The sequence below is a fragment of the Electrona antarctica genome, assembly GCF_951216825.1.
Source record: "Electrona antarctica genome assembly, chromosome: 4".
Lineage (NCBI taxonomy): Eukaryota > Metazoa > Chordata > Actinopteri > Myctophiformes > Myctophidae > Electrona > Electrona antarctica.
In genome coordinates this window covers 43,090,776-43,103,777 of record NC_136809.1, presented here as the reverse complement: position 1 = coordinate 43,103,777, position 13,002 = coordinate 43,090,776, and the positions used below count along the sequence as shown (strand labels likewise).

The window sequence follows — 13,002 nt, the reverse complement described above, 5'->3', positions numbered from 1 at the left end:
GAACCTCACGGTTCCCATCCGGCTGCTCTACTGGCCACTATACCCCTGAGCCACATGCTACCCTGCCGCTGAAACTCAGCTGTAAGGTAGTGTTAAACGCTGTTGTAACACTGCTGAACTTGTCATTTAATTTGGAAATTTGGTTTGACAAAGTGTGTGTGTTTACTGTGTTATACTTTCAATTTTCAAATTATTTTTGAAAATGTACTTATTTTTGTTGTAGCAGCATCCATCCATCCATCCATCCATTCATCCATCCATCGTCTTCACTAGCAGCATATTCATTCATTCATTCATTCATTCATTCATTCATTCATTCATTCATTCATTTGTTCATTCATTCATTCATTCATTCATTCAATCACATGTGTTTTATATTGTTCAATAGCAGCATTATCATTCATTCATTGATTCATTCATACAATCATGCAAGTTATATTCTTCAATAGCTGCATTCTTCATTCATTTGTTTCTCTTGCAGTGTCCTAAGTAATACCACTGTAGACAGGTGGTAACAGTAATATTATTGGTTTCATATCAGGGAAAGAGGACGAGGGTACTGTCTAGTACTTCTGTCACCACAACTACAACCACATATAAACACTATTACTATAATAACTACCAGTATTTCTACAAAGTGAGTGACAGCCACAACACTAGAGGGAGCGACCATGATCTAGTACCTCCCCATATTTAGTACAAACACAGGAAATTATCATTCTACTACTCTGCCACCAAAATTCCCTGGTTTCTTTCAAAACTGCATGGCCTGAAAGAACATCTATCAGGAGACCATAAGGGGAGGTAAATGTAAATTCCCAACTAAAGGACGTGTCATTCACTGCCACCGTTTGCCCTTTTCTCCTTTGTACATATTTGTGTTTTATCATCTATTATTGAAACAGGGGGATGAAATAACAGAAGAATCATTAACCACTTGATCTCCACCTTGAACCCGAGCCACCCTATTCTGGGCGGAACGTTTGTCACAATGCAACATGTTGTGAGCTTGCTTTGTTTTGCCAAAGAGATTCAGTGTATAGATGGGGAAAAGGCGGTCCAACTATGGTTGAGTCCAACTCAGGATGCATGGATGGATGGATGGATGGATGGATGGATGGATGGATAGATGCATGGATGGATGGATGGATAGATGCATGGATGGATGGATGGATAGATGCATGGACGCATGGATGCATGGATGCATGGATGGATGGATGGATGGATGGATGGATAGATGGATGGATGGATGGATGGATGGATGGATGGATGGATAGATGCATGGACGCATGGATGCATGGATGCATGGATGCATGGATGGATGGATAGATGGATGAATGCATGGATGGATGGATAGATGGATAGATGGATGGATTGATAGATGGATAGATGCATGGATGGATGGATGGATGCATGGATAGATGGATGGATGGATGAATGCATGGATAGATGCATGGATGAATGCATGGATGAATGCATGGATGAATGGATGGATGGATAGATGCATGGACACAAGGATGCATGGATGAATGGATGGATGGATAGATGCATGGATGGATGGATGAATGGATGGATGGATAGATGCATGGATGAATGGATGGATGGATAGATGCATGGATGCATGGATGGATGGATAGATGCATGGATGGATGGATGCATGGATGAATGGATGGATGGATAGATGCATGGACACAAGGATGCATGGATGAATGCATGGATGCATGGATGGATGTATGAATGCATGGACGCACGCATGGATGGATGGATGGATGGATGGATGGATGGATAGATGCATGGACACAAGGATGCATGGATGAATGCATGGATAAATGGATGGATAGATGCATGGATGCATGGATGGATAGATGCATGGACACAAGGATGCATGGATGGATGGATAGATGCATGGATGGATGAAATATAGAAGGGAAGGGTGCGTGAGACGACAAAGAATCTTGTTGAAACATCGCATCGTCCTGTTCTCCTCTTTTGATTGGCTGAAGCAATTTCCCTCCAGAAGAAATCACTGCGCTATCCGCTCACGCAACAATAGACGGCGCCCTTCTCAGAGACGCTGTCAGAACTCCCCCTCCCGGCTCCCCAAGACATGAATAAATAAAACTACAACATGAAGAAATGTCAGTCATCAACAATACATTTCTTAGCTTTTTCGTGTGTGTCTCATTTTGGAGGGGTGTAAACGACAGCATTTTATTTTAAAACAATTGGGGAGGGGGGGTATTTTCCAAACGGCGCGGACACGCCCATTTTTTCACCGCCATCAACAACAATAACATCACCATGGGTGTGCTGCCGTGGCAACCAAGCGGATGCTGTGGCTCGAGCGGCAAGAACGGGGCGAGGCGAAATGGACGGGTGAATGAAATCGCTCGGGAAATAAAGAATTTTGAAAAAAAGAAAAAAGCACGACTGATGCTAATTCAGACTCCGTCGCTCGCCAAAAAAAGAAAGAAAACATTACTTGGAAAATCTGTCGTCTTTTTTCGGCGAGCGACGCTGTTGCGCAACAGAGAAAGAAAATGGGCTCGACGCGGCAAGAAAAAGGGAGTGTATGAAATGTAAGTGAAAGACAGGGAGGGTCGAAGACAGGATAAGACCCATATAAGGGGTTGAATCGATCCATCTATAACAATTAAAACGATTGACACCAACATCCATCGATCTGAGTGTGCAAATGGAGCGGGACCATTTGGTTCCATTTGTACATTCTCAGAGTTACATTCACTAGTCTCTTCGGGGTCTTGCAGTGTTTAGGGGGAGAACAGGGTGGGGGTGGGGGGGGGGTAGACATGGATCCACACAGGGGGAGAAGAAAGGAGGGATAGAAACATTCTGACAAGCGTGAAGCGCTAACAATGGAGGCTCACAAAGAAGCCAGCAGGGTTGGGGCATTAATCACCACTACCTCCCCCTCCCCTTCCTCTCTCCCTTCCTCTCTCTCTCTCTCTCTCCATCCCTCCGCCCGCTCTCCCGCTTATTTTCAATCAACATTTCAATTTCTCTCCACCTCTAGCCCCCCTCCCCCACCCCCGGCTCTCTCCCTCTCTGCCCACCTCCCTGCAACTCCTGCCTTCCCCCTCCTTGTTCCTCTCGCTCCCCCCCCCTCTCTCTCTTTCTCTCTCTCCCCCCCATTCATCCATCCATCCATCCATCCAACCATCCATCCATCCGTCCGTCCATCCATCCATCCTCCCCAAAACAACCCTGTCCAATCTGAAGCCTGGCATCTCCTGTCCTCTCTCTCAATCTGTTGTTTATCGATCTCTCCATCTGTCCGCCCCTCCGTGCATCCGTCCGTCTGTCCGTCCCACAAAAGCAGGTGCATCGTGAGCAGGTGAAGCAAAGATGCGGTGATTTTAAACACTGGGCTGAATTCAGAGGAGAATTCAGATTCCAACCGAGACAATGTGAGGTTATAAGACCATAGGATATTCATATACACTCTCTCTCTCTCTTTCTCTCTCACAGCAACACACACACACACACACACACACACACACACACACACACACACACACACACACACACACACACACACACACACACACACACACACACACACACACACACAAAGGGAGCGAGCCCAGCCTGTGAGAGAGGGGGGGGGGGGGGGGGGGGGGCATTTGAAGCGTTAAATGACAGATGGGACATGATGAAAAGACACAAAGACAGAGACATCTCTCTTTCTCTCTCTCCTACCCTTCTGGCTCTGTGAATCATCCATGTTGTCCTCCATTGCAGCAGGTTGGTTACTGGATGTATGTCCTCTCGTTACAAAAAGCTGCTTAAAGCTCCTTCTACGCTCCGCTCTGTGGCTGTGGATATGCTCTAGACTAGACTATGCCTGAATGTAAGTGTGAGTGTGTGCAGACAGTGTACTGTATGTGTGCGCTGGGGTGTGTGTGCGTGTGTGTGTGTGTGTGTGTGTGTGTGTGTGTGTTATTTTCCCTCAACATAGGGGAGCCCCTCTTTCCCTTTCTGCCTTAGCTATCTGTCTCTTGAGCGCCCTCGTGTGTATGTCTGTATTTCTGCACCGAAGGTCTCATGTTTTTAGTTTTTACACTTGGGAGGTAATCACTTATTTAAAAAAACAAATTGAGAGAAAATAGCAGATCTACAAGCTCACTAACCAAGTGTAGCACTGCATAGCATGCCTGGTTGTTTCAGAACATCCCTGATCATTTCCTCCATATAATGATGACCCAAAATGGTGATGATGATGATGATGATGATGATGATGAGCACAGCCCCATTGACCTCCATTATACAATGAAAGTACAGAGACCCCAAAGTGAATATGTTATACTATTTCTATGTCATCATGGGAACATCGTATACATTATGTTGCGCCGCGACTTAATATTATGTGCAATTTAAATTCGTTTTGGGTGTGAGTATTCTCATGCCAGACCCCTGAACAGTGTTAGTTAGTTGCAGATTGGAGCGATGATGCACCTTGATGACCTGTGGCCCTCAGTGGCCCCTGGGGGCAGTAAGCTGCGTGTGGCCCCTGGGGGCAGTAAGCTGGGTGTGGCCCCTGGGGGTAGTAAGCTGGGTGTGGCCCCTGGGGGCAGTAAACTGGGTGTGGCCCCTGGGGGCAGTAAGCTGGGTGTGGCCCCTGGGGGCAGTAAGAGAAAGCTGGGTGTGGCCCCTGGGGGCAGTAAGCTGGGTGTGGCCCCTGGGGGCAGTAAGCTGGGTGTGGCCCCTGGGGGCAGTAAGAGTAAGCTGGGTGTGGCCCCTGGGGGCAGTAAGCTGGGTGTGGCCCCTGGGGGCAGTAAGCTGGGTGTGGCCCCTGGGGGCAGTAAGAGTAAGCTGGGTGTGGCCCCTGGGGGCAGTAAGCTGGGTGTGGCCCCTGGGGGCAGTAAGCTGGGTGTGGCCCCTGGGGGCAGTAAGCTTGGTGTTGCCCCTGGGGGCAGTAAGCTGGGTGTGGCCCCTGGGGGCAGTAAGCTGGGTGTGGCCCCTGGGGGCAGTAAGCTTGGTGTTGCCCCTGGGGGCAGTAAGCTGGGTGTGGCCCCTGGGGCTGATACCGCGGTACCCGCGGGTCCCAAGACAATATTTAAAGACCTGCTGTCATGAACAGGCGGTCAAAATAAAACCTGCAGGCTCCGCAAAATCTCCCCACACCGTCCTGCAATTATTGCAAGTGTGGTCATGCTTTAGCAAGATTGAATATGTCTACATGCAGACGAGATTTATCTTTCTCTCTCTCATGTTGGTTCTCACGCTGTGCGCTGTGCACAGCTCATCACAGTGCCATATGTCCGTCGCAATACGGACAACACACACACACACACACACACACACACACACACACACACACACACACACACACACACACACACACACACACACACACACACACACACACACACACACACACACACACACACACTCTCTCTCTCTCTCTGAACAACTCCTGCAGATAAACAGCTCCTCTCAACAGTGTTTGTGTCCAGTGTGGTGGGGATTAAAGCAACGGTGTGCCTGCTGTGGCCCCTGTGGCCCCTGTGGGCCCCTAATGGGGAAACTTCAAATTACAGTTTTCCCACAGAAAATCTATATTTAAGGCGCTAAAAAGACACAAATTAAAACAAACCCATTAAAAGTCCATAGACTTGGCTGTCACATGACGACGTCCTCGGGGGTGGGCTGCTTAAGCTCATGATGTGTCACATTGCGACACGGCGCATTACGACACGCTGTAAGCTTGTAGATCAGCTTTTTTTTTTTTGCAAACTTACCTTGGAGGGTGGGGTCGGCGGGCTGTGGGTCCCCATCTCCAATGCAAATAGCCTCAGTGCCCCCGTGTGTGTCGCTGTGTGTGTGCTTGTCCTGCACATAGACGGTAAACAATAGCAGACGCAGTGACGGCGACGTCACCCATTGGCTGGTGGAATCCCCTTGTGAAGCCTCCAGTTGGGCAAACCCAGAGTGGCCATCTTTGATTTGGACGGCACCACCGTGGGTTTCTGCAGCCAGAACAAGTCATGAGTATGAATTAGATGAGGCATAAACCTAGTTTATGCTCCGTGGAGTGATGGTGCTCGGGTGGAGCAGTGGTAAAACGTGCTCGGGTGGAGCAGTGGTAAAACGTGCTCGGGTGGAGCAGTGGTAAAACGTGCTCGGGTGGAGCAGTGGTAAAACGTGCTCGGGTGGAGCAGTGGTAAAACGCCCGCCCAACTGCGCAGAGGTTGTGGCTGCGAATCCACCGTGGTTCATCCGACTTTGTTGAATGTCTATGTGAACACAATTGTATTCAGGGGAGGGATGCCGGGCGGGGAGGGTGATAACTGCCACTGCACGTAATCCTACGGGCTGGGGGGAGCGGAGCCTGTCAGCAGGGAGCAGCACAAGACTCTATACGTCCTCCCGGTGTGGGCTCCTCACATTGCAGGTGAGTCAGAAGGATACAACAGCAATGACTGACAACACAGAAACGTGTGTGGGGACTGGAGAATAATCAATTGGCATTACCGACTAAAATGTGCAGAAAAGTAGGTTAAAAAAAGAAAAAAAGGAAATATGCTCTGAGAATGTCATAGAACTGAGCTCTGATCCTCTGATGAAGTGATGGATAAAGAACTCAACCCAGCAGTACCATGCAGAGACATAGCCAGCGATGGGCAGAGGGGGGGCAGCTGCCCGTCCAGTTTGAGGCCAAATAACGAAACAAAAGAAAAATGCTTTGCTCCTCCAAACGTGTCCATGTCACAAACTGCATGCAAAATGAAAGGCCTGCCCAGTAAAGTATGCATACTCCTGGTCAAATATTTTTTCCCACTGGGAGGAGACCCCGGGGCAGACCAAGGCGCAGTTGGAGGAAACACATCGACTCACTGGCCTTGAAACATCTCGGAATCCCCCAGGAGGAAGTCACTAATGTTGCTCTGGAGAGGGAAGTCTGGAGCACTATGGTGGAGCTGTTGCCCCCGCGACCCGACTACGGATAAGCGGTTGAAGATGGATGGATGGATGGATGGTCAAATATTACTCAAATACAAGTGAAAGTTGCTCTGTCAATTGTGTAGTTAAAAGTTAAAGAGTTAGTACTACATATAACTTGCTTTGGAAACAGTAAAATAGAATAGATAGGCCCACTCATCAAGCCCACTATCAAAGGCTGCCAGAAAAACTGTTCCTGTGCGACGAAGGTAATTCCATGCTACTTAGGATGCCGTTGCCAGGAACTGGAGACACGATGCAGCAGGATCAGTGCAACACATGACAATGACAGCATCTTACCATAGTATCACTTTAGAAGCAGGCAGGACAGCACCATAGATGTTAAAACTAGAAAAAGTGCCCTTCTGGGCACAGGTCTCCACCAGGAGGATAGGACTGTGTGAGATGTTTGGCAAAATGTTTAGGAGTAATATAAACATGTTTGCCTTTGATGGCAATTGGATGACTTGAGGCATTTTGTTCCAAAAATGTGTTTTGCAAAAATCAACCTGTTGGTGGCGCTATAACAGGCCAATGTGAAAATGGTGGGATATATTCCTCAGCCTAGTAAGAAAATGTGTGAAAGATTTCACGTAAATTGCATGCTGCGTTCATGATTTGAGGCTTTTGTTCAAAACGGGGCAATCTTGCAAACTGTGAAAGCCAATTATAGCCAATTAGGATGGAATCCAGGGAGTGTGTGTGCAAAGTTTGGCATCGACCGGGTTAACGGTGCCGGAGATTAGCTGGTAACAGACGGACGGAAGGAAGGACGGAAGGAAGGACGGACGCACACACGCACACACACACACACGGACGGAGTGCAAAACATACTCTCTCCCCATGCCTTCGGCCTGGTGGAGACAATGAACCTTGGTAGGCAACCTCAACTCTGCTTCACTCACTCGCTTCACTGTTTGTCACTAAGTAGTATATCTTTTGTTCTGTTCCTTGAATGCATACCACTATGTTACTTTTTATAGCCCTAAAGCTGAAGTTGTCAGCAAGTCTGGGTGTGTGCATGTCTCTGTTTATATTGTACATTTGATTGTATTTACAGTTTATTTAAATGTCATCTTTAAGATACATTGTGGCCATTTTTTCCAGAGTTTTCTCTGCAATCATCCCCACAACTCTATATAGAATCTGAGGGAAAATGTAATACCATATACCAGTAAGACGCCTGAGGGCGAGAAGCGACCTCGCCCTAAAGGGCGAGGTCGCCGGCTGTCGGGTGCGGCTGCACTAATAGCTTTGGGGTAGGCACGTCTAGAGGTTGAATGGACAGGTGGGCCTGTTGAGAACTCTAGTTTTCGCCGGGTGCCGGGCGTGGCTGCACTTATAACTTTGGGGCAGGCCCGTCGAGCGTTTGAAATTTGAATGGACAGGTATAAGTCAAAAGAGAGACCTCGAAGAGGAAGGATGGATGGGGAAGGATCAACATATGGAATGTCAGAACAGGTTCTGACATATATCCATATATGGAGATCTAAGGGATGACATCAGTGTTCTCCATATATGGACTTAACTGCGACAGCAGGTCGCATTTACTACACTGTAGTAACTACAGTATGACTGTAGCCATATTGACAACATAGAAATGAAAGCTCAAACTGACCAAATGTTTTCATATTATTGATTAAAAAGAAGACTTTTTGCCATAACAGTCAGCTGTCAATGTAAAAGCAAAGTAAAGTTACAGGGCATCCCCGGAAAAATGAGTTAATATAGCATCACAGTGAGCTTAAAACCCTATTTTTACTTATAGGCTATTGGAAAATAGTCGATTTGCAAGCTCACAACACGTCACGAACCAGAGCTCACAACACGTCACGAACCAGAGCTCACAACGCCACGAACCAGAGCTCACAACACGTCACTAACCAGAGCTCACAACACGTCATGAACCAGAGCTCACAACACGTCATGAACCAGAGCTCACAACACGTCACGAACCAGAGCTCACAACACGTCACGAACCAGAGCTCACAACACGTCACGAACCAGAGCTCACAACACGTCACGAACCAGAGCTCACAACACGTCATGAACCAGAGCTCACAACACGTCATGAACCAGAGCTCACAACACGTCACGAACCAGAGCTCACAACACGTCACGAACCAGAGCTCACAACACGTCACGAACCAGAGCTCACAACACGTCATGAACCAGAGCTCACAACACGTCACTAACCAGAGCTCACAACACGTCATGAACCAGAGCTCACAACACGTCACGAACCAGAGCTCACAACACGTCACTAACCAGAGCTCACAACACGTCACTAACCAGAGCTCACAACACGTCACTAACCAGAGCTCACAACACGTCATGAACCAGAGCTCACAACACGTCATGAACCAGAGCTCCCAACACGTCATGAACCAGAGCTCACAACGTCACGAATCAGAGCTCACAACGTCACGAACCAGAGCTCACAACACGTCATGAACCAGAGCTCACAACACGTCATGAACCAGAGCTCACAACACGTCATGAACCAGAGCTCACAACACGTCACAAAAGTGTTATAGGCTATGGTAGCACGTGGATCAAGGCCCACTGAAAAATCTATAGGCGTTCATAGCCCACCCATCTGACCACTTAACATGCTCCAAGAATACATTGCTCAAAGCATGAATTGGCCTAGTTAGATCTCAGTCAATGATGGTCACACTGAGACAGCGACAGAGATATGCCACATAATATATATTGCTGAATATTACATTGGAGGAGGCTGTAGGCTCATCAGGATCATCAACATTGCTTATGTTTCTATAGTGCACACATCAGGAAAGGTTTAAATAAAGGTAGCTTTGTCATGCCCATTCATCAAACGAAAAGGCTGAATTGCCGGGACCTGAGAATGTGGGCTGGGACAAAACTGAAAGCTCAGAGAGGTTTAAAATGTGTAATAGGCCTACTTGAAGGCAGCACATCCCTTTCTAGACAAGACTGAATGTCAATATCAGAATGGAGATGGAAGTCATTTGAACACATGCTTGCAGCATACCTTACTAGAATGAAACAATAACGTGCCTTAACGGACTAATCTGTGAGTGCTGGTATTCTCCTTCTTCAAATCATTTGTACACAGACAGAACTCTATGTAGAATGCTTCCTTTACTTTGTAATGACTGACATGGATTGTATAATGCGTTCTTTACTTTGTAATGACTGACATGGATTGTATAATGCGTTCTTTACTTTGTAATGACTGACATGGATTGTCAAGCAACAAATTTGCAACTTGTTGCTCATTGATGTTGGTATTACTGGAGTAGCTCTACATAGGCAAAAGATAATTGTCAATCCACAAGGTTGTCTGTCACCTTGTGGATTTTATTTTTTTGTGAAGAATGTTGAAAGGTTCTCTCTATAATAATGTTGATAGGCTTCAAATTGATTATCAACTGACAACCAAATGAATTAAATTAGATACAATTGTACACAATGATTTCAAGCTCTGAATCGAGCACATTGATGTGGGAAATGAAATTAATATGCAAATTCTGAGTCCAACAGAAAGGGCAAACATCAGTCTGACTGAATTCCTTCACAAATGAAGGAAGGCCATGCTCTGTGCATGTGTGTGTGTGTGTGTGTGTGTGTGTGTGTGTGTGTGTGTGTGTGTGTGTGTGTGTGTGTGTGTGTGTGTGTGTGTGTGTGTGTGTGTGTGTGTGTGTGCAAATGTTGCAGAAGTGAATGGCCTATTCATAGATGTTAACCATGTTCTCAGGCTCATATTATAATGTGACTTCACACAATCACACAGATTCACGAGAGAGAGAGAGAGAGAGAGAGAGAGAGAGAGAGAGAGAGAGAGAGAGAGAGAGAGAGAGAGAGAGAGAGAGAGAGAGAGAGGCAGGCAGGCAGGCAGACAGACAGACAGAAGCTATTGCCATTTGTCAGACTTGGGCAGACAGGCGTGGACGTTTTCCGCTCAGAGCCGGCGTCTCTTCCGGGTTTTTAGACAGCTGGTGGAATGGAAATTAAGCTCCACCCACACGGCTGAATGCCGCGACGGCCAGATTCCCGGAAACGCTCTCCTCCGCGACAAATGGAAGCCGCGTTCGAGCTTCATTTTCCATCCACCAGCTGTCTAAAAACCCGGAAGAGATGCCGGCTCTGAGCGGAAAACTGCCGCGCCTGTCTGCCCAAGTCTGGAAACACTGAGACAGAGACATACTGAAATAGAGGAAATGAGAAGATGATGTTTGTTTGTCTACAGCAGCGGTGCCCAAAAGGTAGATCGCGATCTACCAGTAGATCACAAGGGCTGTGCAGGTAGATCACATTACATGCCCCTAAAAGCTCAAAGCTCAAACCCACAATGTATTACTTTGTTTTCAAGATTGTTGTGCACAAACGTCAGTAGCATTACAAAGTTATATACTGTGGAGTAAGGAAACAGCAAGACAGGAGACCTTGGGTGCGTCGAGGTAGTTTACTCACTTTCCACATACAAAATATTACAGTACACACTGTCGGTAGAAAGAAAAACCCTACCAATTCCATTTTCCTTCTATTTCCCATTCCAAGTGTGTTTGTCTTATGTCTTACTGTAGCCTATGTAACGCCAGCGCTGCCCCCCCCCCCCCAGGTAAACAAATTTCAGCAATGCGATCTGATTTTGAAAGTGGCTCTCAAGTCAAAAAAGTGTGGGCACCCCTGCCATTGAGAATGCATTGGGCGTTTAAGTTAAATAACTCCGAAACTACAAATCATTTCAAAGTAAAAAGTTCCAGCATGTGTCTCCACAGTAAGCTGAATTATAAAAAGTGTGGATGGAGTTTCTAGGTGAAAGTGCTTTTTTGACGTGCCAATATCTGCCATTGAGCCCCATTGTGAATTTCTCAAATTTGAAAGCACTATATTTCTAAAACTATGAAACATTTCAAAGATTTCTTTTCAGGCAAACATGTCCACCGTAAGATGAACCTAAATAGGTTTTAATGGGGTTTCTAGGTGTAAGTATGTAGGACTAGTAGCATGCCAAAGTTTGTGCTATTGCCATTGAGAATGCATTGGGCGTTTAAGTTAAATACGGGGGCGACATATTTTGACAGCAGAAACTGCCTGTCATAATTTCTCCCTCCCTATTCCAAAGCCCCCCCAGGTACATTATATATTTAAACTATTTTCAGCAATGGTACACTTATTTTTTGTTGAGCTGGTCATTTTGAAAGTAGATCTCACGTCATAAATGTGTGGGCACCCCTGGTCTACAGTGACGTGCTAATAATCTTTCCTGTAATAATCATGTCCCTTCCTGTAATAGTCATGTCACTTCCTGTAATAATGCATGTCCCTTCCTGTCATTGTTAATCTCCTGGGTGACACTGCAGTGTTCCATAGCTGTTCTCTCCTTTTGACAAGTTACTATACTTTTGATATCTGTGTGTCATTTTAAGTTCTATGTCCATTCACGTAGTTATAGGCTACACTGTAAAAGTGCCTTAATCCAGCCCATTCTGGATCTACAAGCTCATAGGCGCTATGAGCTTGTAGGTCTGCTATTTTTGAAAAATCGTAAAAATGCGGCACAAATCTTTGAATATATATTCTTTCAGAAGACCTTTTTTTAATTTCGACGTCAGGCCTAAATGGGTTAAGTCTACGTGAGTTTTAGCCTATGTTATAACCACTTAAGCGTTATTTTTATACAAATAGTATAAATTATTATTAGTTTTGTTAATAATAATAATAATTGCAAAATATAGAACAGATTTGTTTCCCCCAATGAGTATGATTTCAAAAAGCATTCACCAATTCAGGAATACTAAACCATGGAAAATAACTGTGTAGAATAAAATATTAAACTTGAGAAAGCAATTACTTCTTACCCATTTTGCGTTCTTGTTTAGACACCTTAAAGTTTCACAGATTATTAGAGAAATGCAGGCCAGCTGTTGAAGGTGTTACGGTCCGTCACTTTGTATGTCCAGTGGTTTAGTTTTCAGCTATTGTCACTGAGCCACTTCATCTAGTCTACACTCTAAACATCATCAGTGTTAGTTTAACTCAGAGTGACAA

General features: G+C 45.9%; 1 protein-coding gene across 2 annotated transcripts in view; it reads right to left on the bottom strand.

The window, feature by feature from the left end:
- Positions 1 to 12,908, bottom strand: part of gpm6ab (glycoprotein M6Ab) — a gene marked incomplete at both ends in the record, with an annotated part of 38,250 nt that extends 25,342 nt beyond the window's left edge. Inside the window, one exon of one of the 2 annotated variants that reach the window (XM_079498547.1) lies at positions 12,813 to 12,908. In XM_079498547.1, coding sequence (XP_079354673.1) covers positions 12,813 to 12,816 — 4 coding nt within the window. Of the gene's footprint in view, positions 1 to 3,720; positions 3,758 to 12,812 lie in introns of those variants that run through there. The other variant, XM_079498546.1, reaches the window with a different exon arrangement.
- Positions 12,909 to 13,002: the final 94 nt, after the last annotated feature.